Below are 21,049 nucleotides of genomic sequence, written 5' to 3'. Positions count from 1 at the left end.
ATTCTGAACAGGTCAAAGGATGGAGGCCAGACAAAGAATGATCCTCCAGGTTGAGACGTCTCAATCAAAATTATGCTGACAGCCAACAGTATTAATGCTCCTGCAGAGTTGTGGCCTGAGAGTTGTGAGAGAAGCAGACCTGGGATGAAAAGTTTGCAGGTTCAATTCCCCCCCCCCAATGGACAGGTCACTGATGGGAATCCCTGAGCAAGTCCCCTTGGCCCCCATCGGCTCCCCGAAGCACCCTGATGTGGCTGCCCACCACATACAAGGAAGATGATGGGGAAAAATGTGTTTCCCATGAGATTAATAAAGTATTGGTGAGTCAGTGAGTTGTGTTATATATTATATTGTCATTGTAATTTTTTTTAACACATAAACTACATTAACTTGTAAGTTGAAAACTTGAAAATACCTCTCCCTCGTGTTACCATTGTATTTGAGACGCGCCTGCGTACAACCCTTTTATTGTGAAAAGTTGCTGCTTGCGGCCGGAACTCGTGCCTTTGGCTAGTTGCTGTGGCAACAGGGGAGGATGTCCCTCGCTCCTTGTGTCACTGCTTTCTCTCCGCTGCTGGCGACGCCGCCGCGGTGAAGAAAGGCAGCGGAAAAAAAAAAAAAAAAACCCGGAGAAGACGGGAGAGAAATGTGCCCAACTTCCCCTGCCGGAGCCGCGACGCCCCCCACCCACCCACCTACCCCCCGTCCACGGTGTGTGTCAGTAAAAACGTGCCGGTTGTGTTTGCCCCTTTACCAGGTGCCGTTTTGTCCAAGTTTGACCCGAGCCTGGGAAGAAGGGGCGGCGATGAAGGAAAGCATGTGGCACTTTTTCTTCCAGACTTCCTCCAAAACAGGACGCTGCAGCTGGAGAGAGAGAGCGAGAGAGAGAGAGAGAGAGAGAGAGAGGGGGGGGGGGCAGCCGCTATTAATCTGCCAAGGTCAACAAAGCGAGTTTAAATGACGGTTAACGAGCCGCCTCGCGAGAGCTGCTTATTAAGTCATTTAAGCGCGAGGACAGTTACAATAGCGGTTAAAAAATTAAAAAAAATAGTGGTTCATAAACCCCCACCAACATAAAATACACAACAAGAACCACTTTTAACACGTCCTTTAAATGTAAACGTTTTTTGTTTTTTTTGTGGTACAGTGTTTGTCTCCTGTTCCAGCAAACGTTGCACCGAGTTGAAGACGTGTTGCACGAGCAGGAAACTTCTTCCAAACCCCAGAAACCACCAAAGCTCGAAAAAAGAAAAAAAAAAGGTCTGAGTCAGGGAACAACAAAAAACATGGAGACGAGCACTTCTCCCGTGATGAACACACACTGAGTGAGGGAGAAGTTACTTATTGTTTCCGCTGGCTTCATACGGAACGAGTCAAGTGGTAAATCTGGTTTTTGAACCAGTTTTAAGGCAGTTTAACCATCTCGACCGGTTGGTGAAAGTGTTGCTAATAACCATACAAAGACACGAGAAAACAAAACAAAAAAAAAGTTTTTCATAAGTCGTCAAGACTTCACTCCAGTTGGAGGTGGCTTGAAAGGCCCCAAAGTACATGATATTCTTTTATGAAGAAAGTATGTGATGATTCCTCATACAGCAGCATCAACCACAAAAATAAATACATTTGAAAGATGACTACTGAGTAACAATATGGACTAGAATCAGCAATGACTAACATTGAAATAATAACGTGTGGATATTACACCGAAACAACATTACAAGGAGTGACCGTCTTTAAAGAATTATATCTACCCCTGTCAGAAAAACCTTGTTTACATTTGTCTTTGAAACAATCGTCTGTCCTGCAGCTGGACAAAATCTAATAATTGGAACCAGTTTAAAAAGTGCTCATTTAATCTTAAAATCAATCCCAGAACGCACACTGAGCTAAAAGCAGAATGTGAACTACTTCTGTGGTTAATCGCAGAGAAAAACCGAGGTCCATCACAGAGAACGGAGTTAATTAACATGTATGTTCCCATCCCAGCTGTAGTGATGAAACACAGTGCTTTTCTAAATACACACATTCACTGGACAAAATATCTTCCTAAGTCTGGTGCAATCCAACCATGAAGTGTCTATACCTACTTCATCCAGGCTGCAACATAAACAATCATTTAGATTTTTTTTTTTTTCAAACAAACCCCTACAATTGATTATTTTCTGCATTTAAATCCATCCTATTTAAAGTTAACCACGGGAGCAGTGGGCTCCCACAGTTGAGGCTCAGGCATCAGTTAAACCTGGATGGGAGGAGTCTTTTAAGGACTGCAAAATGTTTAGGGAAAAAGTCATTAATGTCCTTGGGGATTTACTCGAATTTTTTGGTTTTCATGGTTTAGATGAGACGTGGTGACATAATAGCGGTGTTTGTTTGCTGATTATGTGACCGCTTTTATCTGAAAAACCAATTTGTGAAGCTGCCTGGCATTTAACAGGACTTTGAAATAAGCAACTTTGTAAAATAAAAATTTAATAAATGAAGAAATTCTTTACACCTCCAGGCAAAACGGTTTCTCATAGCATTACAACAGTGCTGCTGGTTTTGTGGATGCAGTAAAAGAGTCAGAAGGAATGTTTATGGCAGATTGCGATTCGCCCCGCCGATACTCTCCTCACATGACATGTCACATGTTGACAATCTGGTCAGTATCTTTGACATCCTGCCATTGACGCCAGCTGAACTGAACTGAACACAACTGCAGCTTTCAAAAAAAACCAAAAAACGCAGACTTGGAATTCTGGTTAATGCGTACTGGCACTACATCTGTGGTTGTGTGTACACCGACACCATTCCTCATTAAGACACAAGTCTGTGTTTCATAGGAATCCATTTGAACCAAACTGGACTGATTCTCGCAGCAGCTAAACTAATCAGATCCCTGTTTTCTTCTCAATACCGAATAAAAAAAAATTAGGATTATAATAAAATAACTCATCATTAACGTTTAAGAAATGCGTGGCTCGTCGGGTGTGTGAACAAATCTTCCTGGGCATATAAATGAAGATAACGTAATACAGGTTTTCGGTTTAATAAAATACATTTTGTCAAATTACATTTCCAGCCAATGTCAATGTGACTACTTCGACAAACACTCGCTTGTCTACTTTCCTTTTTATTGGTTTGCATTGTCATACATCTTTTCTCGTCTGCCACAGTTTTAAAAAGGTCATTCAAGCTGCTACATAGCATTGCATTGCCAGTGATACGAAAAGAAAAAAAGAAAAAGAAAACATCAACCCATAATGGAATGGCAACAAAGAAGAGCAAAACACATTTTTTCCTCGCATCAATGGGACAATGTTTAGTACATACACATTATCTACGGGTGTTACAGCTGCAAGAGAAGAGCACGAGATAAGCAAACTATTAAGCATGAACAAACTAAAAATGTAAAAAAAAAAAAAAGAAAAGAGGTGAGGTACTAACCACAAGAAAACAAAAACACAAATATTAAATTTTTTTCCTTTATCTTGAAATGGCTGTAATTAGTAGCAGTATTCCTTCACCCCCACCTGATTTTTTTTTTTTAACCTTGAAGCTATCCTCCAAATGACGAGTGTAAAACTTTAACCCTACAGCAGGTAAAAAATAAAGCGTCTCCAGTTTTTACCCAAGTCATTTATTTTAGTGGTTTATTTTGCACTGGAGGACCAGGAAGCAATCTTTAAAATGGAGGTGCATCATCACACATGATCCTCTTCATCATGCAACTCGAGTTAGAGGTGGAGGCGGTGGGGGGGGGATGGGGGGATTACTGCCGTTAGCTACAGCCACACCAAACACAAAATGTTCTAAAATGTATTTTTGGTATTTAAAACCTCATTAAATATCTTTTTTCCCCCCTCACCCCTTCCCACTGATTCAACTCACTATAAAAAAAAAAAAAAAAAAAAACACACACAAAGCAAATCTTAAATTACAACAGTGATGGTTGCATGTGTGCAGAACGTGAATGTTTGTTATCCTAACCGCCAAGAGTTGAAATCTAAATTTTAAAACAAGGGCCTGGGTGGGTTTTTTTTTTTTTTTTTTTTTGCAGGGTCAAGGATCACCGGTCCATCATGCTGAGAATCATCTCGGGGGTCAGGTCTCCGTTCGGAGGCGCTTCGGAGAGCTGCTCTTCCGGCGCCGCCACCGCCGCCGCCTCCTCCGCCTCCCCCTCCTGAGACAGAGCATCCAACTCGATGGACGCCTTCCCTCCGACCACCACCTCCTCGGCCTCCTCCTCCTCGCCGTCGTAGTCATGATCGCATCCCGCCTCGCTCTTCACGACGATGTTGTCCACCTCCCCCGTGGCCTCGTCCTCCACGCGGAGTACGGCGGTGGCTGCGCAGAGGGTTTCAGGTTTAAACGCCGCAACATCACATACACCCAACAGAACACCTTTTATTTCCCACCTCCCTTTAAAAATTGAAAAAACAAACAAACCCCATCTCCAAATACAAGGTTCAAAACAACTTTGAAAACTCAACATGATCCCTGTTGTACCAGTAGAACATAGCAATGCAGTTCGATTCTCTCAGTGAACCAAAAGAGCCTTGGAAGTTGAATGAGTTTGAGTGAACTTTCAGCCACTGGGCTCGAAATACGAATGGATCACGTACCGGCGGGTTTATTCTTTGGGGGTCGTCCCCGTTTCCTTTTCACCGGGGGCTCCACCGGGGCCGGGACCGGGACAACTGCTGCGGCCTGCTCCACCTCAAGCTCACTCAAGATGTCGTCCTCCTCCTCCTCCTCCATCTCGGTGGCATCGTCTTCTACACAAGACGGCACGGACAAGAAGCGGTTGTCAGTTACAGGCTACCAACTGCAGATCAAAACACCAAATGTATCGTTTGCGGAAACATTTATTTTAGCAGTGGACGAAAAGCACCCGGAAGAAATAAGCTCAATTAGAGACGTTTCTCTAAACAGGTGACAGCAATGGACCGGTAAGTCTGGTTAGATTTAATAAACACCTGAACGGACCCGAGCAACTTCTTTCTAGTGAAAAAGGAAAATGGTCACCCAATCTATTTTGGGCACAATATACTACATAGCATAATGACAAAACAACCAAGTTCACTGAAAGCATTACAGAAAAGGTATCAAGTGTTTTCACGCTTGCTAATTTTCAGAAAACGATAACAATACCTGTGTCGTCTTCGTCCCTCCGGCTCTGCATCTTCCTCTTCCTGCCCCGCTGACTCCTCTTGACTGCTGGAGTTCCATTCTCATCTCCAATCACTTCTCCCGTGCAGTTCTCTGTATGACGCAGCATGGTGTTCTGTGGAGCAACGCAGACAAATGTCACACGCCAGTGCCGCCAAAAAAAAAAGAAGAAGAAGAAACAGAGGCCAGCCGCCGTGTGCGCCCTCTGAACTCAGCCTTACCCGGCGGGTGAAGGTCTTGTTGCATTTGCTGCAGACGAAGGCGATGGGGACAAAGTTGGGGTCGTGGTAGCGCTTGAAGTGCATGTCCAGGAGCTGCTTCTGCCGGAACGTCTTCTCGCACTGGCTGCAGGTGAACGGCTTCTCCCCGGTGTGCGTACGCTTGTGCATTATCATGTGGCGTTCCTGTTTGGGGGCAGAGTTGAGCGATTCAGCCGCCGGCGAGCAATTTAAGGGTCAATAAAATACCAGACAAGTCATTTTGGTCGCAAGTGTTTCCTCCCCCCTTTCTCCACATGACTGGTCAGCGTTGCACCTTTCATGGAATACAAACCTGTCTGCAGCAGTAGTCGCACTGGTCACACTTGAAACGCTTCTCATTCTTGTGGGTCTTCTGGTGCTGGATGAGAGCGTAACGCTCGTGAAAGACGGCGTCACAGTAACGGCACTTCTTCCCCGTCTCAATGAACGAGTGCTGCTTACGCAAGTGAACACCTGGGATTGGGGGGGGCACGGAGAGACTCGTCAAGACAAACAACGTGGACTTCATTGTACAGATAAACAACAGACGCTCTGCCACCTTTCAGGTTCGCGGGTCATGAGGTAGCATGATTTGTTATTGCAGCGATCACTTCAAAAATGCCAGGACTGTTGACAATTGTATATATTAATGGAATGCATGGAACAAGATCGCTCACCAAGGTCACTCTTGCGTGCGATGACGGTGTCACAGTGTGGGCAGTGGAACTTGGCCACGTTCTCCGTGTGTTTCTGCAGGATGTGCATCTTCATGGTGCCGCTCTGCGTGAAGCGGGCGTGGCAGATGTAGCACTCGTACGGCTTCTCGCCTGCAGCAAAAGGCAGAAAAAACGGTGAGAACAAAAAAAAACCCCACTGCTCCAGCAATGCAAAAGTGAGCGACGCCGACCTGAATGCGTCCTCATGTGTCTCTTCAGCTTGTACGTGTCTCTGCTGGCGTAGCTGCACAGGCTGCACTGGAAGGGCCGCTCTCCAGTGTGGGAGCGGATGTGCCTTTTTAATTTGCTGACCTGGGAGGGGACAGGACGCGTCAAAAGATGAGACCTTTGCGGAGAATTACGGACGGAACGAATGCAGGACGACGGGTCGCCGCGGTACTTGCCTCCACGCTGCAATAGTCACACATGGAGCACTTGAACGGCTTTTCGTGTGTGTGTTTGTAACGGCGGTGGCGCACCAACTCGCCACTGGTCACAAATGCCATGTCGCAATCTGTGCATTTGTGTGGCCGAGTTCCTAAAAAAAAAAAAACGATTGGGGAAAAAAAAAAAAAAAAAAAAGGTCGATTATAACAGGGTTAAATAAAACTAACTATAATTTTATTGTCGGCTCAGTATATTAGGACAGTGTATTGTAAATATAGCAAGAAAACAAACGGTATATTCTCCGGCTGGCACACAGAGACAACTTTGTTAAATTAAACACATCCATTAAAGTTGTAATGTGTGTGCGTTCCCTTTACCTGTGTGTGTGTTGAGGTGGTTCCTCAGCAGAGTGACTGTTCTGAAGGCTCTTCCACACAAGTGACATTTATGTGGCCTCTCGTCTGTGTGGCTCTTCATGTGCCGGTCCAAGTTGGAGCGCCTCGGACAGGTGTAGCTGCACAACTCGCACTGAAACGTCTTCTTCACGCCTGGACACCGGACAGTTAATTCACACCAGGATCTCAACGCGAGCAAAAACTACTGATTTACAGACATAATGCAAAGAAAGAAAATGAGTGCGAGTGCACTCTTAAAGTCAAATCAATGTGCGAGTTAAAATAAAATCTGCACGACTACAAACTAGTCTTAATCTGCTTCGTGTGCCATTTTCAAAAACGATTCCCAAGATTTGAGTGACAATCCAACCTTTTTTCTTAATTTTCGTGGGCTTCGGTGGCTTCATGTTGCCCACAACCTTCTCGGCATTCACCTCCGACAAAAGCCCCTCCTGCTGCTCTTCTTCGAAGTCGTACACGGAAACATCCATGTCTCGGTCGCCCTCCGCGTAGCGCAGGCGGCTCTTCTTCCCCTTCTTCCCTTTGCGAATAGACGTAACCGGATGGTAGTCCGGGTCTTTGGACCACGCTGGGGCTTCGTGGTGCATGTCTGAGTCGAGTCCGGCGGCCTCTTCGTCCTCCTCGTCCACCGCACCCTGGAGCTCACCGTGGGCTGTCGGAAGCTCCCCGTGTTCTACGGTCTCCACCTCGCCATTAGCACCCACTTTGACCACCTAAAAAATTAATAAAAATTAAATACAATTACAGCCAAACTCATGTGACCTTCTTCAAACAGGAATTTTCAGGCTGTGTTAAATAGAGGACAAAAACAAAAAAAAACAACACATCAACGCGTTCTCACCTGGAAGCCTTCGGGTAAAGGAAGAGTGTGACAGATAACTGGCTCTCCGTCCTTGTTTGTGGTGTGTGCTTGGACATAAGTGGTCTGGATACCATCCACAGTGGTTGTCGTGACCGGTACGTGCACGAGCTGCAGCTGACCCAGCCCCAGCGCAGCCCCGGCCTGCTCCTCCATGTTCACCACCTGCAAGCAGTGGCGGGCGCAACTTTAACAACTCGACACGCGAACATTCTCACAACAACGCTAACAGCTGATGGTTCGACGTTCGCTTGCCCCCCGCGGTCTCTTACAAACCTGCAGCGTGATGATCTGGCCTTCGTCGCCCCCGGTGACGGTCACTGTGCTGGCTCCCTCCAACACCTCCGTCTTCATTTGCAGCAGAGTCGGATCGAGGGCGTCCATCACCATCATCTCCATGTTGCCCGCCACTTCGCCCTGTGCTCCTTGTATCAAGGCCTGTCCGCTCTCCGTCAAGACCTTTCCGTCGGAGGCCAGGGCAGCGGCCTGGGCCGCCTCAATTGAAACAACCTCGCCCTCCATGGTGATGGGCCGACCAGAGCTCTGAACAGAAAGAACACACAAGCAAGGACTTATGCGAGGGCGATCGCTTGAGTTTGCAACACAGATGGTAAACAACTCGTGTTGACAGATACTACGTCAACACGAATAGCTGCACAAATGCACGTATTGGGCCAAAACAGAATTCGCAGGGGCTAACAAGTCCAGACAAGATAAAAACAATAACTGGATTGTGTAGATACGCGTTTTGAGGTAGTTAAATCAGTACAAGCAGCAAAAACACATTGACTTTAGTTTTTATATTATACCGATGTACAGTCGGTATGTATTTAAATCTAAATGACAATGTTTATTGGGAACACATTTATCTGACTTGGTTTAACGTGTATTACTTCACCCAATATTAATATTGAGCAGATTACCCTTCAGTCTTCAATGTTTTTTTTAAAGTCTTGTCGCATATGGTCTGCTCTAATACTTAACAAAGCAGGCATGTAGGCAACAGTCTCCACTGGAATATCAGACCAGAAAACATAATGTAGTAATATGTTATGTTTACCATCATGCACAATCTCTTGGCCTCGAAAAACAAAAGTCACCTGATTTGACGTTTCCTTCATAAAACATGTCCGATTCGTATTAATGGGGCCTATTATTGACACCTTTAGAATATCTTTGAGTATACCTTGTTTTTTTTAATGGGCCGTACGAGCAGAAAACATAACGCTGCTATGATAAATGCGTTGGTTTGTTTAGCTGGTGCTGAAAATCCCCCAAGTTCTAAAGCTTTGAAGTTTAGTTCACATTTGATGCAAGCCAATGCAATTATATAAGCTTTGTTGGACATAGATCAGGTCTTTTCTAGCCTAAAATTAGGTCAGTACTCGTAGAGAACGCGTTGGAATATTTCCGATCACCCCCACCCCACCCCCCATTGTATGGAGCAGAAAACAAACTTTACAGAGTAAAACGTTCGCCCTCTCGTGTTGACCACGCTCGAATCGAGGCTGAATGTTTGCCAACTCCACAAACTTCAATCGGTCGACGACTTAAGTTAGTAGACAGGTCGTCTATAATGTGACGTTTAGCGGCTCCCCGAGTCGCTCGGTAGGAACTAGTTGCAGGCTGTTAGTTGGTTAAGTCGCGAGGCGCGAGAGCGTCTGAAAACAGGAAACAAAGGGCAGGATAAGATGGACGTCAGGGCCCGAACTAACTTAAAACAGAAAGGCGCCGAAACGCGACCATCCCCCTGCTGATACCGAAAAATACGAGCCGGAGGACACCGGAATGCTCGATGGAGACGGGGAGTTACAGTTTATAGACAGATTTAGTGCATTTTGGATAACGATAGAGGGAGACAAACACCCCCCGCCAGCCGCCTGGCCGGTAAGCCCTACCGTGACACCTAGAGGCCGACGACGGCTCCTACAAAAACCTTTCCCCGCCTGGACGCAGACCGGCGGCTCCACTCACCCCCTGTCGCTCCTTCCCTCCGTATATTCGCTTGCGAGTGCGTATGTGGAGTTCGCTCCCCTCAATCCCGCGGCGGACCGCCGTGTGTGCTCAGCGCGCGGCTAATAATTTTCTCCCGCTTTCGAAGAGTGGGCCTAACACAAAATGGCGGGCCTTGGGGGCCACTGCGCCTGCGCGGGTCCAGGTCCCGGGGGAGTGGAGGGGCGTGACGGGGCTGGAACTCGAGCAGATGGGCGCCAGATTTGAATTTGGGCGGGGGCGTGGCGACCACGACACGTCGATATTGATCCGTAACAGAAGAGTTGCGTTCGACCGGCTCTCCGATGGAGCTTTTGTTCTCTCTTTCACTTTCAGATTGTCAACAATCAGCCTCGCCGACGAGTCGGACATCACGATCACATTGCTGCGGAATAAAGCAATTCATAAAATCAACCACCAGATGGCAGTGTGGATGTTATGTGTTAAGGCCCCCCCCCCCCACACACACACACACACACACACACACATTCACAAAACTCGTGATTGACCACCATTCTGCCAAGGCCATGCACAAATGTTAAATCAGGACCTTGACAAAGTAAAAGTATCATATTATAATTATCTCTTGGCGCATTATTGGTATCTACTTTTACTGACACAAAGTCTACTTACTTTCATATTGTAATACAAATATATCTGTGCTGTTTCCTGCTTAAATGGTGAATTAAATGTTCCCTCTATTTTAGTTATGGTCTGAATTTCAAAGAATTACAGCATTTTTCATCATTGTTTTCATTTGTAGCATCATGGCTCATCTCAGCCGTATTTCATAGGACAGCAAGCACACAGAAAAATCATTTATCGCAAAAGTCAAGAATGTAAAAGATGCCAAATAAGATGCCTCTACACAGATCACAACAGGTGTCTTGTCAGAAACATGACTTCAAATCAAACAGAACTGAGAGGATTTAGAAAGAGAGACACTCCTCTTACACAATTCAGAAGTTATTTTCAAAATGGAAACTGTGAGTGGAAATATTCAACAAACCACTGCACCGAGTACTGCAGCTTTTAACTTTTCTTGAACAGTGGCTTTGTTTAGTACCTGTGTTTATGTATCTCCCATATTAGGTGCAGCCTACTTGTGAAATAGCTTGCACTAGTTTGCACAATATTTCCTTTCCTCAAGAGAAATTAAGATTCCAAATTGCTCAAATGTGTAGAATTTGCAGTGTAAGTTGAACTCAACAGAGTATCTGGTCTGCAAATTTTATTTACTCCTCTTTCAAGTTCATTGGTTTACAATAAAAATAAATAATAAAATCACAACCACAGCATAGATGTGATGAACATGCAAAAACCACATTTATGCTTTAAAAAACATTGTGATCCTGCCTTTATGTAGTTTACAATAACACAATGTAGGTTGATTACATCTGCACCTGAGCCCTACGATAGCTGATGTCATATTACTCCATGTGGAACAGCTGATACGCAAGTGGAAAACAAGTTATTTGGGGGACGAACTAGTCCTTGTGGCTTTAGTATGAAAAAAACCCACAAATACTTCCAAGAACAGAAATAATGAAATCATTAATTTACACAATAATGACACGACGAACAATTTCCCCGGGTTTAATGATCAAATGCACAGAGCAATTCTCAAGAAACCAGCAACACATGTCATCAGGGGGAACGAGCAGTGTGTGTGTGTGTGTGTGTGTTATTTTATGGTTCCTGAACCACAGCCTTCCAGCTCATTATCATAGTCTCCAACCATCCTCTCAGGACTACTTAGGACAATTTCCTTTAGCACTGGTGAGACATCTTGTTTTGATGCCAGTGTGTGTGTTTGAGTGCTTTTTTGGTGAATAAGCAATCTACTAGGTCCCACTGTCACTTACAGCATTTCAGAGCGTCTTGTCCGCATTTAAAATAAATTATTAATTTGTTACATAACCAGTGGAACATTTTGTCCACCCAGCCTTATATGTTGTATGAGATTTAAATGCAGAATGGACGTGTGTTTCTCAGGGTAGGGATCCACACGCGTAACAAATGTTGGCGTGGCGACTCGATCTCTGCCTCTCGTTATTTGATCACCATCTTTTTTTTTTTTTCTTCTCATGGTTTTTCCTCTCTCAGAGGGGAGGGTGCAGAGAAAGGCGAGGTTCTGTTGTCAGATCTGTCAGTCTGGCCAGCCTGGCCCCTCCCACCTCGGCGGAGGCATTACATACTGCTGGTGCTCGTGCTCTTAGCAACCGTGCCTCAGCAACAGAGCCACGGCAACAGAGCTCCACGGCAACAGCGTGCCGTGTCTCCCCAATGGAGCTGCCATTGGGCGGACCAGCGCTCAGGCACTACACCCAGAGCAGACCGAGACCCCACCGACAAAAATTGAACTATCGTCCCAGCAGACCGCAGGTACCGTGAAGGAGTATCCGGGAGGTTTTGTAAAAAAAAAATGGGAGTGTGAGGAGGGAAAGGTGATGTGTGTGTGTGAGGAGTGAAAATGGAAGGGAGGGAGAGAGGAGGGATGTAATAGGGTACTGAGGGGAGAGGCAGGGGGAAGGGAAAGATGGATGGGGAGCGCTAAAAGATGCCCGATCCCCGCTTGAATAAGGCAGCCTCATTGTACTGGTCACCGGCTGTTTGATGTATTCACTCTATTCTCGGTTTCTTTAAGAGCGCAATGACTTTATGTGAGGGCGGACGGCAGTTTGATCCGAATGTCTTTTTTTTCTGCTGTCACTGAAAAAAAAAAAAGCGAACAGCATTTTATTCCTTTTTAATGATTGTAATGAAAATGTAGAATGTGTGTGTGTGTGTGTGTGTGTGTGTGATCATTCATTTTTCACTAAGCTGATCCTGCTGTCACGAAGCTATTAGTCTGTGGACACTCAGTCACTCCCTTGGAGACAAATGGCCTGGGAGACCAAAAATTCAAGCAATTCCCCGAACAGGATATCATGTAACGGCGACTTCTGCTAAATTTGTGTTTCGCCGCCTGACTTTCATTGGTACTTGTGGGCACAGATGTTATTATGATCAGATAGATGCAACTTTGTACACCAGCAATTTGGATATCACATTACCAACATTGGGAAAAATGAGTTATCTTGCTTAATTTGGCTTGTAAAAAATCTAGTGAAAATCCCCCCCCCCCCCCCATTTTACGTTACTGAGCAACTGACTCCCAAGAGGCCTGGGACGTAGCATAAATGGATGAAAAAAAAAATCTAACCAAAATACACCTATAGAGGTAGGAGGGGCACTAGTGCCAATGTGTGTGGGTTTTCAGAGTTGCCAGTTATGTAATATAAAGTTACATATGATCCACTTTGCTCCTCATCTTTTGTTTTGTTTTATCTTCGGTGCAAAGTATCAGTGTTTTCTGTTTCTGTGTGGCGATCAGGAGACAATAATTGAGAGTGAAAATGAAAGTCTTGAGTTTATGGGACGAGTGGATGAAGGAGTCGAAGAGTTCTTTACAAAGAGAGTCCTTCCCACTGAAACGCTGTGAGTATCGCTGCTGACAGATTTGCTGCTTTACATTTGGAACCTCTCGATATTGTCACTGCCGTTTTGACCAAACTTTTACCAAACCCGTGATTCCATAAACGGTTGACGTTTATGATTCTTTGCATAGGCAACAGCAAGATGAAGAAACTATCACAGTCCACGAAGTGGCTCCTGCCAGCTCTGTCCCCTGTCCACCCCCGTCAAAAACCCTCAGAAGGAAGCTGGGTGATTTCTTTACCCTAAAAAAGAGGCGAGGTTTGAAGTCAGAGCCGAGCCAAGAGGGGCGTCCCAAAAAGGCCTCCATTGCTGATCTCATTCGCCCTCTGAGGGAGGTCGCCAGGTCTGAGAAGGAGAAAGACAAGGATCGAGTGAAGGAGCACGACAAGGAGAATGACAAGGAGAAAGCAAAAGAGCCGCCCTCCGGCATTACCGGGGAGTCGGGTATAAGGGAGACACCTGTTTCTGGTGCTCCCCCACTGAGGGGGGATGCAGCGCCTCCACGACGAGCTCTCAGAGAGGGGAAGTCCCAGTCACTCATTCTGCTCTCCGGATCTGCAGCCGCGGGGTCCACTAATGCCAGAAACACTTCAAAGGTGAGTTTTACTGGTGTTTTTTTTTTTTTTAATACACCCATGCTTGTCAAAAAAAAAAAAAAAAAAGATTTCAAGAGAATTTATTGATCTGCTGGCTGATTTCAGAAACAATTTGAAGGCCAGCACAGCTTTGAACAGAAACTCCATCTCATGCTTCAACGTATCGGAGTTTCCAAACCACAACCAGGGGAGACACAGGTTTGTCAATGTGTATCCCCCCCATTTCGTATTTTTTGTACTGTTGGAGTCCTACAAAGTGTGAAAACACTTTTTTTTTAAAAATTCTTGTAGAATCCAGAAGGAGAAATGAAAAAAGCTGAGTCTGAAGGTACGTTGAAAAATGTCTTATCTGGTCAGGCTTAGTTTTAAAGACGCAAAAATAATATTTGAACTTGAGGAACATCAGATCTCGAGAGTTGTATCATTTCTCCATTAAAACACGTTCAAACTCTCAGGCACTGAAAACAGAACAGAAGCGTTTAGTGGTTTCTGTGGATTGTTGAGGCAAAGTGAAGCTACCCAATTCTCTTTGGTAAAATAAGACTTACTTCCTGTTTTTGCTTTAGGTACTATCATTGACAGTAAACCTGAGCCACCTCCTACTTTTTCAAAACCTCGAACGATGTCTGCATCCTCAGGTAACACAGAAACCTATATTTACTCTCTTACATGTTAAAAAAAAACACAACATAATACACTAAACCATATAAATTTGTATTTTTTAGACACACGGCATCAGATACGGGCAAGTGTGTCAGCACATGAGGCAGCTGGGAAACCTGCTTTGCTTCCCAAGCCAGTTATCAAACCAGGTCCACCTCCTACAACATCTGGACGCAACACACCTGAGAACGAGTTAGCCCAAATAGAAGAAGCCGAGAAAAACACACCCACTAAAGAGAGCCCTGCTTCACCTCTGACTGCTATCACCACCTCCTCTGTACCGACAATCTCAACCTCAATTCCCGACTCGACTGATTTACCAGGTCCGGCTCCAAGTACTGTAACTCCCTCTGACAAAGATATATGCACTGCATCTGTTGCCTCCGCTACAGCAGCTATATCACCCGCTAAAGACACGGCGGTTGACAGCACAGCCTCTATCCCCGAAACTAGCGTGTGTACCACTGACCTACCCACTACTACCGTTACGACGACACTCACGAGCATCGCGACACCGACAGAGCTCCTTCCAGCCGTCTCGGTGACTTCCGCCACCTCAGAGTCCGTTGCCCTGGTTGTCTCTGTCAGTTCCACCTCACCGACAACCGCTGGCCCTTCCACTACCGCCGCAGAAACAGCTTCAGCTCCCAGCAGTGGAAGCTCAGTAACGACAGCGTCAACAAATCCGCCAATTAAATCAGATTTGCCAGAGCCAAAAGGTATTTTCCCAGCTGATACCACCGCTGCTGGCGATGCAACTATTCCTGTCGCCACTGCAGCTCCTTCTCCTTGTACCAGCACATCTGATACACCGTCAAGCTCGTCCATCAATTTAATGAGCGAGGCTAGTGATGAAGCCACTTCAGCGACTTCAGTTTTATTAATCACCGAAACTACATCTTCTCCTCCCAAATCGCGTGCCATCGCCACAACTGCAGCTCCGACCGACACCCCCTTCACCGCTCCCTCCACTGCCATCTCTGCTACCCTTACCGCCCCCACCTCCACCGCTGCATGTGTTGCTGAAACTAGCAGTCCAACTTCCAGCGACAGCGTGAGCTCTGTCTCCACATCAAATGTCGTTCCCCTCTCATCCAGTGGCCCCAGTGACGTCTCTGTACCCTCGACCTCTTCCAGTGACACAAACCCCACAGACACCACTTCCACTGCCACCAGTTTGAACCGCGCAGACACCACTTCCACCTCGAGCTCAGCCACGACAATGGCCGTCAGCTCTGCCCTCGCAACCGACTCGGAGCCACCGTTGTCCAACAGTGTAGGCACTGCTCCCACACCGACGGGCACGAGCCCCACTGCCGCCGTTAACTCGAGTGCGACTTCTCACTGTGTGACCAGTCCAGCGCCCGCAAGTGACAGTCCATGTCAAGATGACAGTTTATCTCCTGAAGAAGGATCTGGGAAAGAGTCTGCCGAAAAAGATGCCGGTGAGTTTTATTCCATGTAGTGTGTGTTTTGCTCTTCACCGTGTATGTTGAACAGTCTCTTTCTACACATTCCTATCAACAGCAGATGGAGCGCTTGATACGATTCGTGAGGCCAAATCAACGGAGACGGATGAGAAGCAAGAAGCCCTTGATAGCGAGAAGAAGAGTGATGCCAGTGAAGAAATACAAACTCAAGTCGACAGTGAAGCCACAAGAAGAGGAGCCCAGGAAGACAGTGTGGAAGTAGGAGACACCCTTTCTCAACCTGCATCAGGGAAAAAGGATGGACAGAGCAAGGATGAGGCAATGACAGAAGGTGGAGAAGAAGAAGAAACACAGCCAGTGGGTGACAAGTAATTCAGAAGTCAAGGGGTTGCTGAACATAGGACCAACTACTGTGACGGGTGCAGAAAAAGCCACAGTAAAGGGTTAAAAGAGGGGGACGATCCATGGCACTTCCTACAGGGACCACCACATTACAGCAGCACACGACAAAGGGTGGGCCACTGGACCAAAGAACTGAGATCCCTTTGGTGTGATGTAATCAACAAATCCAGCAGTGTCTTTGTCCTTTTTTTAACTTATGTTTGAATTTTTGCATTGCACGTATGATTATGTACCATAAGAAAACTACTGTGGTAAAATACACTATGTTTACAATAGATGGATAAGAGACATAATTATGACTATTAAATGGAATATTCAGTTGACTCTGTCATTCTTTTATGGTTTTATTTCTTCATATATTAATGTGGTATTTCTGACTATTTTTGTTGATTTGGCCGTAGTCTCCCAGTCTTTCACATTTCCTGTGGAGGTGCAGAACCTGTAATAATTCATCTGTTCAACAATCACTGTATGTTTTCTAACAGTATTATGCAAAAGAATGTTATTGGTTAATGTTAAATGTAAATGTTATTGGTCACTCAAACAACTTGCTGTCATGCAAGTTTGATATTTTCATCCTGAACATAGTTAATGGATAGTTTTACAATGATATTCCATCTATTTGTAAGAAACATCCTGAATCGTTTTTTTGAAAGAAACGTTACAACTGAAATATTCTCTGTTCATCCAAATAAAGTGTTGCAAGCTTGAGTTACAAAACAAAAATGAATTATCCTCGGGGGATGAGGATAATATCTGAACAAACACAAATGTATTATTTATTATTTCTACTAACTATATATTCAACATTTCTTGATTTGAAAAAAAGGCACCAACATTGGCCTATAACAACAACAATACTACTACTACTACTACTATTATTATTATTATTATTATTATCAACAACAACAACAACAACAACAACAACAATAATATTTCAGTTCTATTAAAGTCATCGTCAGGATGGAACATCCATGTATGCAGAGATGCATTTTAAGACGGTCCCAGTTATAACCACATTTGCCTTCTAATAGTTTTGTTGAACTCGTTTTAATTTAACGTTCAATTAGTGTTTCTAACAGTAATAACACCTTTTCAAATGACTTGATGATGCAGTGGTCTATCGCACTGATGATACTTTTTTTAACGTACCTGCTTTAGTTTCTTTGCTCTTTTCTTCCACACACCTCGTCTCCTCGAGACAAGGATCACCTCACGTGGCGACCACGGAAGTTACAAACCTTCTCTATCGACCCGACATACTGGTGAAAAACAGATTAAAACGCCAACAGCAGCGAAGCTCACCTAACAAATCGATATACTCAAAAGCAGTTCAACCAGGTTGTAGTTCGTTCTCCAGACCAGCAGGGGTCGCTGGCGGATACTAACCCTAACCCGCCCCTGACCCGGAAAAGGTGGGCTCGGGATACGGACGCTAGATAAACTGTTGTGCTGCTGCGCTTTCATTGTTTCTTTGCTATTTAATTCTCTCGGTCGGGCTACTGGGCGACGCGTCGAGCCGCGATACCCCAGCAGGAGGACTCCGGGTCGTTGAGCAAGTCTTTAAAAAAAGATGTCGGTTGTGCCTCCCACTCGTTCGTCCACCGGCTGGCCGCGCCGGGGAGACGTGCAGTTCGGTAACAAGTACCACGGCGGGCCCGCTAAACCCCTCACCCTGGAGAGGACCATCAATCTGTAAGTGCAGGAAGAATGAGGGGGAAACACCACATTGCACCCCTACCACCCCGGTGGTGGTGGTCTCTGTTATCACTTTCACCTGCGGGACACGCTTCAATTGGCACCGACGAGGCCTTTTCACTGAGCCCCGCGGTGTTGGGAGTTCCACTGCGTCTGGTGTATTTCTTGCTCATTTACAGCAAAACGTTCACATCCGGAGCTGCAGTTAAAGACGTTTGTGCCATCAGACAACCCGTTGGTCATTTTTTTTATTCCCGACTAATTGGTTTGTTCAGCGAAATACAACTGCAAATATTGAACCCCGGACTGAGAAACATGCCAGAAGTATCGACCACAGCAACGCGTTTTAGTATTGTTTTTTTTTAATTTATTAAACACGTCTCATTGAATTTAGCTTCACCATTGATGCATCGTCTCTCAAATGGTTTGTTGATGTAGTGAATTGATTTATTTTCAATCATAGTGTGACATATACATAATGTCTGTAATTGAAATGTCAATTATTAGATTGACTTAGCCCTCCTGAATGCATACATTTGCCAAATTGCTAGGTTTCTTCTGTCTTTGTTTTGTTAAATGTGGTTGTCTTTGAGCCTGTCTGTTGACTAGTATTCTACAGGCAACAATACATCCGACTAAAACATTGCATGTCACAGCTTTAAATAGTTTTGTCACGTACGGCACTCTTATTTCCTGCCTTCTGGTTTCAGGTATCCCCTCACCAACTACACATTCGGCACAAAGGAGCCTCTGTACGAGAAGGACAGCTCGGTGGCCGCCAGGTTCCAGCGGATGCGAGAGGAGTTCGACAAGATGGGCATGCGTAGAACTGTGGAAGGAGTCCTCATTGTCCATGAACACCGGCTGCCTCACGTGCTCCTCCTGCAGCTTGGCACGACTTTCTTCAAGCTGTGAGCAGTTCATATTCTGACACTCGTACTGTGTGAAGCTGCAAAAATTGACCGTTTTATTTCTTTGCTGCAGACCTGGTGGGGAGCTGAGTCCAGGAGAAGATGAAGTGGAGGGCCTGAAGCGCCTCATGACCGAGGTCTGGGCAGCACAATGTGAGGTGGGGGGTTAATCAATGTGAGGACCACGGGATTTATGTGTTGGTTTTGATTTGATTTTAGATCCTCGGACGGCAGGACGGAGTGAAGCAGGACTGGGTGATTGATGATTGCATCGGCAACTGGTGGCGCCCCAACTTTGAGCCTCCACAAGTGAGAACGCATTAAAAAAAAAATTGAACATAAATATGTCCAGAAAGTTTTTAATTTTCTTTAAACATGCCGAGAGTTTTTATAGATCCAAGCAATTTATCGTAACATTTGGACAATTGATTTACAGAGAACGTGTCAGTGTTTCGTATATGTTCTGGACTGATGATGAAGGTATATTCCTTCACCGTTCAACCACACTCTACTGATATTGGCTTCAGCAACTGTGAATTGTATTAAATGATATGGAAGACAGTTGGACAGAGGTCGTGCTATATTGTAACAGTAAACGTTGGAAGACAATGTGTCCGTTCTTTCCGTTTTTCCATGAACTGACCTGACACCGTTTGTCTTGCAGTATCCTTATATTCCTGCTCACATCACCAAACCGAAGGAGCACAAGAAGCTATTCCTGGTTCAGCTGCAAGAAAAAGGTTTTTTTTTTTTTTATTGCTGCGTCACCTTTTTTTTTTTTTTTTGCTTTTTGTAGTGTAAACTATAAATATTTTACATGAAATTTCTGCCCGATGAATTTACTGGGTAAATATAGCCCTCATATGTAATGCATTTGACTTTTCTGCAGCGCTGTTTGCTGTTCCGAAGAACTATAAACTGGTGGCTGCGCCGCTGTTTGAACTGTATGACAATGCCCCCGGATATGGACCCATCATTTCCAGTCTACCGCAGCTACTGAGCAGGTGAATTGTTTTCTTGTGTTTGGATCTTGTAAAAAAAAAAAAACATTTATTTACTGACTTTGTTAAATTATAAATTGATGTGATGAAGATTGTGCCTCAATTAATGTAAAAAAAACAACAACAAATCCTTACTCTTGCACTTATGAAATCTCATTTCTTTGTGTGACTTTAATACTTTTTTTTTTTTTTTAGATTCAACTTCATCTACAACTGACCAGAGTGAGCAGCAGTTGGTGTGGCTGTCTCTGTGAGCGCAGCCCTGTCCAATCCGAGGAGCAACGATTTCCACCTGTGGCTCAGCTTTCACTTAAAACGCTTCCCACGTCTGGTATTTTTACAGTCCACAGGGAGTTTATACTGGTGTCGGATTAAAAAAAATTACATGTTTTTTTGTTATTGTTTTTTTTTTAAATTCTTGATAAACTTTTTTTTTTGTAGTATGCGAGTTGATGATCCAGCGTGTTAAATGATCGTTTTAAGTCCTCTCAGTGGAAGTCAATGTTTGATTAAACAAAGTACAACATTGAGTTTCCTGTCATTTTAACCTGTAACAATGCTGTGATTTTCTTTTTAATAAAGTCCTTTCAAGTATGTTTTTATAAAGCTCAATGAACAGCTCACTGATGCTTTTTTTTTTTTTTTTTTAATGTACTTCATGCCATTTTTGGGGGTTTAGATCTTTAATTTTTTACCTTTACTGCTTCTATCATTTCACATGTATCAATGTATTGAAAAGAGACATTGGGCGGTTTTGTGCACATTCATGTTAAAGTAGGGTAAAACAATGGCTACTTCATAAAAGGCCAACAGGTATTCAACTTAAACAAAAAATTATTTTTCATTTAACTCCTTCACATCCCTTCATATTAAGGTTTTTGGATAATGTTGGCTTTTTTTTTTACATCTACACCTTGGATCACAGCTTTGAATTTTTTTAATGTTTTTAAAGCACTTCAGATTTTTCTGTCTTTTAGTTTTGTTTCTTGGATGCCAGGAAGTGCTAGCAGGTTTGCAGCTCCTCCGTTTGCAAGCGTTGGTCGTCTTCTCAATGCATTTCCACATGGTTAGGTTCGACTTGGCCTCATAGGGATTATTTTATACA

At 44.6% G+C, this 21,049-nt stretch overlaps 3 protein-coding genes across 3 annotated transcripts; 2 read left to right on the top strand and 1 right to left on the bottom strand.

Annotated features, from left to right (window-relative positions):
* Positions 1–3,015: 3,015 nt before the first annotated feature.
* On the bottom strand, positions 3,016–9,880 carry LOC308134320 (transcriptional repressor CTCF-like). Its single transcript, XM_080501995.1, has 13 exons — positions 9,746–9,880; positions 8,048–8,314; positions 7,754–7,936; positions 7,262–7,625; positions 6,874–7,044; positions 6,514–6,647; positions 6,301–6,421; positions 6,071–6,220; positions 5,707–5,867; positions 5,376–5,558; positions 5,137–5,269; positions 4,608–4,760; positions 3,016–4,329 (listed from the first exon to the last, which is right to left on the bottom strand). The coding sequence occupies exons 2-13, from the start codon at positions 8,291–8,293 to the stop codon at positions 4,052–4,054; spliced, it is 2,277 nt and encodes a 758-aa protein (XP_080358121.1). The 5' UTR covers positions 8,294–8,314; positions 9,746–9,880; the 3' UTR covers positions 3,016–4,051.
* A 2,169-nt stretch (positions 9,881–12,049) lies between these two features.
* Positions 12,050–15,198, top strand: LOC308131100 (capping protein, Arp2/3 and myosin-I linker protein 2-like; the record flags this gene model as incomplete). The annotated part of the gene is made up of 8 exons (XM_080497701.1): positions 12,050–12,148; positions 13,140–13,243; positions 13,374–13,821; positions 13,945–14,037; positions 14,131–14,167; positions 14,406–14,477; positions 14,565–14,779; positions 15,091–15,198. The coding sequence occupies 8 exons, from the start codon at positions 12,050–12,052 to the stop codon at positions 15,196–15,198; spliced, it is 1,176 nt and encodes a 391-aa protein (XP_080353827.1).
* A 2,564-nt stretch (positions 15,199–17,762) lies between these two features.
* Positions 17,763–20,487, top strand: nudt21 (nudix hydrolase 21). The gene is made up of 7 exons (XM_080501680.1): positions 17,763–18,029; positions 18,743–18,943; positions 19,017–19,080; positions 19,163–19,252; positions 19,608–19,683; positions 19,833–19,947; positions 20,140–20,487. Exons 1-7 carry the CDS (start codon positions 17,908–17,910, stop codon positions 20,159–20,161), a joined length of 690 nt encoding a protein of 229 aa, XP_080357806.1. The 5' UTR covers positions 17,763–17,907; the 3' UTR covers positions 20,162–20,487.
* The last annotated feature ends 562 nt before the right edge of the window (positions 20,488–21,049 follow it).

Source organism: Blennius ocellaris, assembly GCF_963422515.1.
Source record: "Blennius ocellaris genome assembly, chromosome: 1".
Classification (NCBI taxonomy): domain Eukaryota; kingdom Metazoa; phylum Chordata; class Actinopteri; order Blenniiformes; family Blenniidae; genus Blennius; species Blennius ocellaris.
Note: the sequence above shows the minus strand (reverse complement) of the source record. Positions and strands in the feature narration are given on the sequence as shown.

Excerpts from the sequence above, each read along its gene's own strand:
- LOC308134320 (XM_080501995.1), bottom strand. The coding sequence starts at position 8,293 with ATGGAGGGCGAGGTTGTTTCAATTGAGGCGGCCCAGGCCGCTGCCCTG. Across the intron at positions 7,937-8,047 it reads GCCAGATCATCACGCTGCAG|GTGGTGAACATGGAGGAGCA; the intron begins GTTTGTAAGAGA and ends CACTGCTTGCAG. Across the intron at positions 7,045-7,261 it reads CACGAAAATTAAGAAAAAAG|GCGTGAAGAAGACGTTTCAG; the intron begins GTTGGATTGTCA and ends TCCGGTGTCCAG.
- nudt21 (XM_080501680.1), top strand. The coding sequence starts at position 17,908 with ATGTCGGTTGTGCCTCCCACTCGTTCGTCCACCGGCTGGCCGCGCCGG. Across the intron at positions 19,253-19,607 it reads CCAACTTTGAGCCTCCACAA|TATCCTTATATTCCTGCTCA; the intron begins GTGAGAACGCAT and ends TTTGTCTTGCAG. Across the intron at positions 19,684-19,832 it reads GGTTCAGCTGCAAGAAAAAG|CGCTGTTTGCTGTTCCGAAG; the intron begins GTTTTTTTTTTT and ends ACTTTTCTGCAG.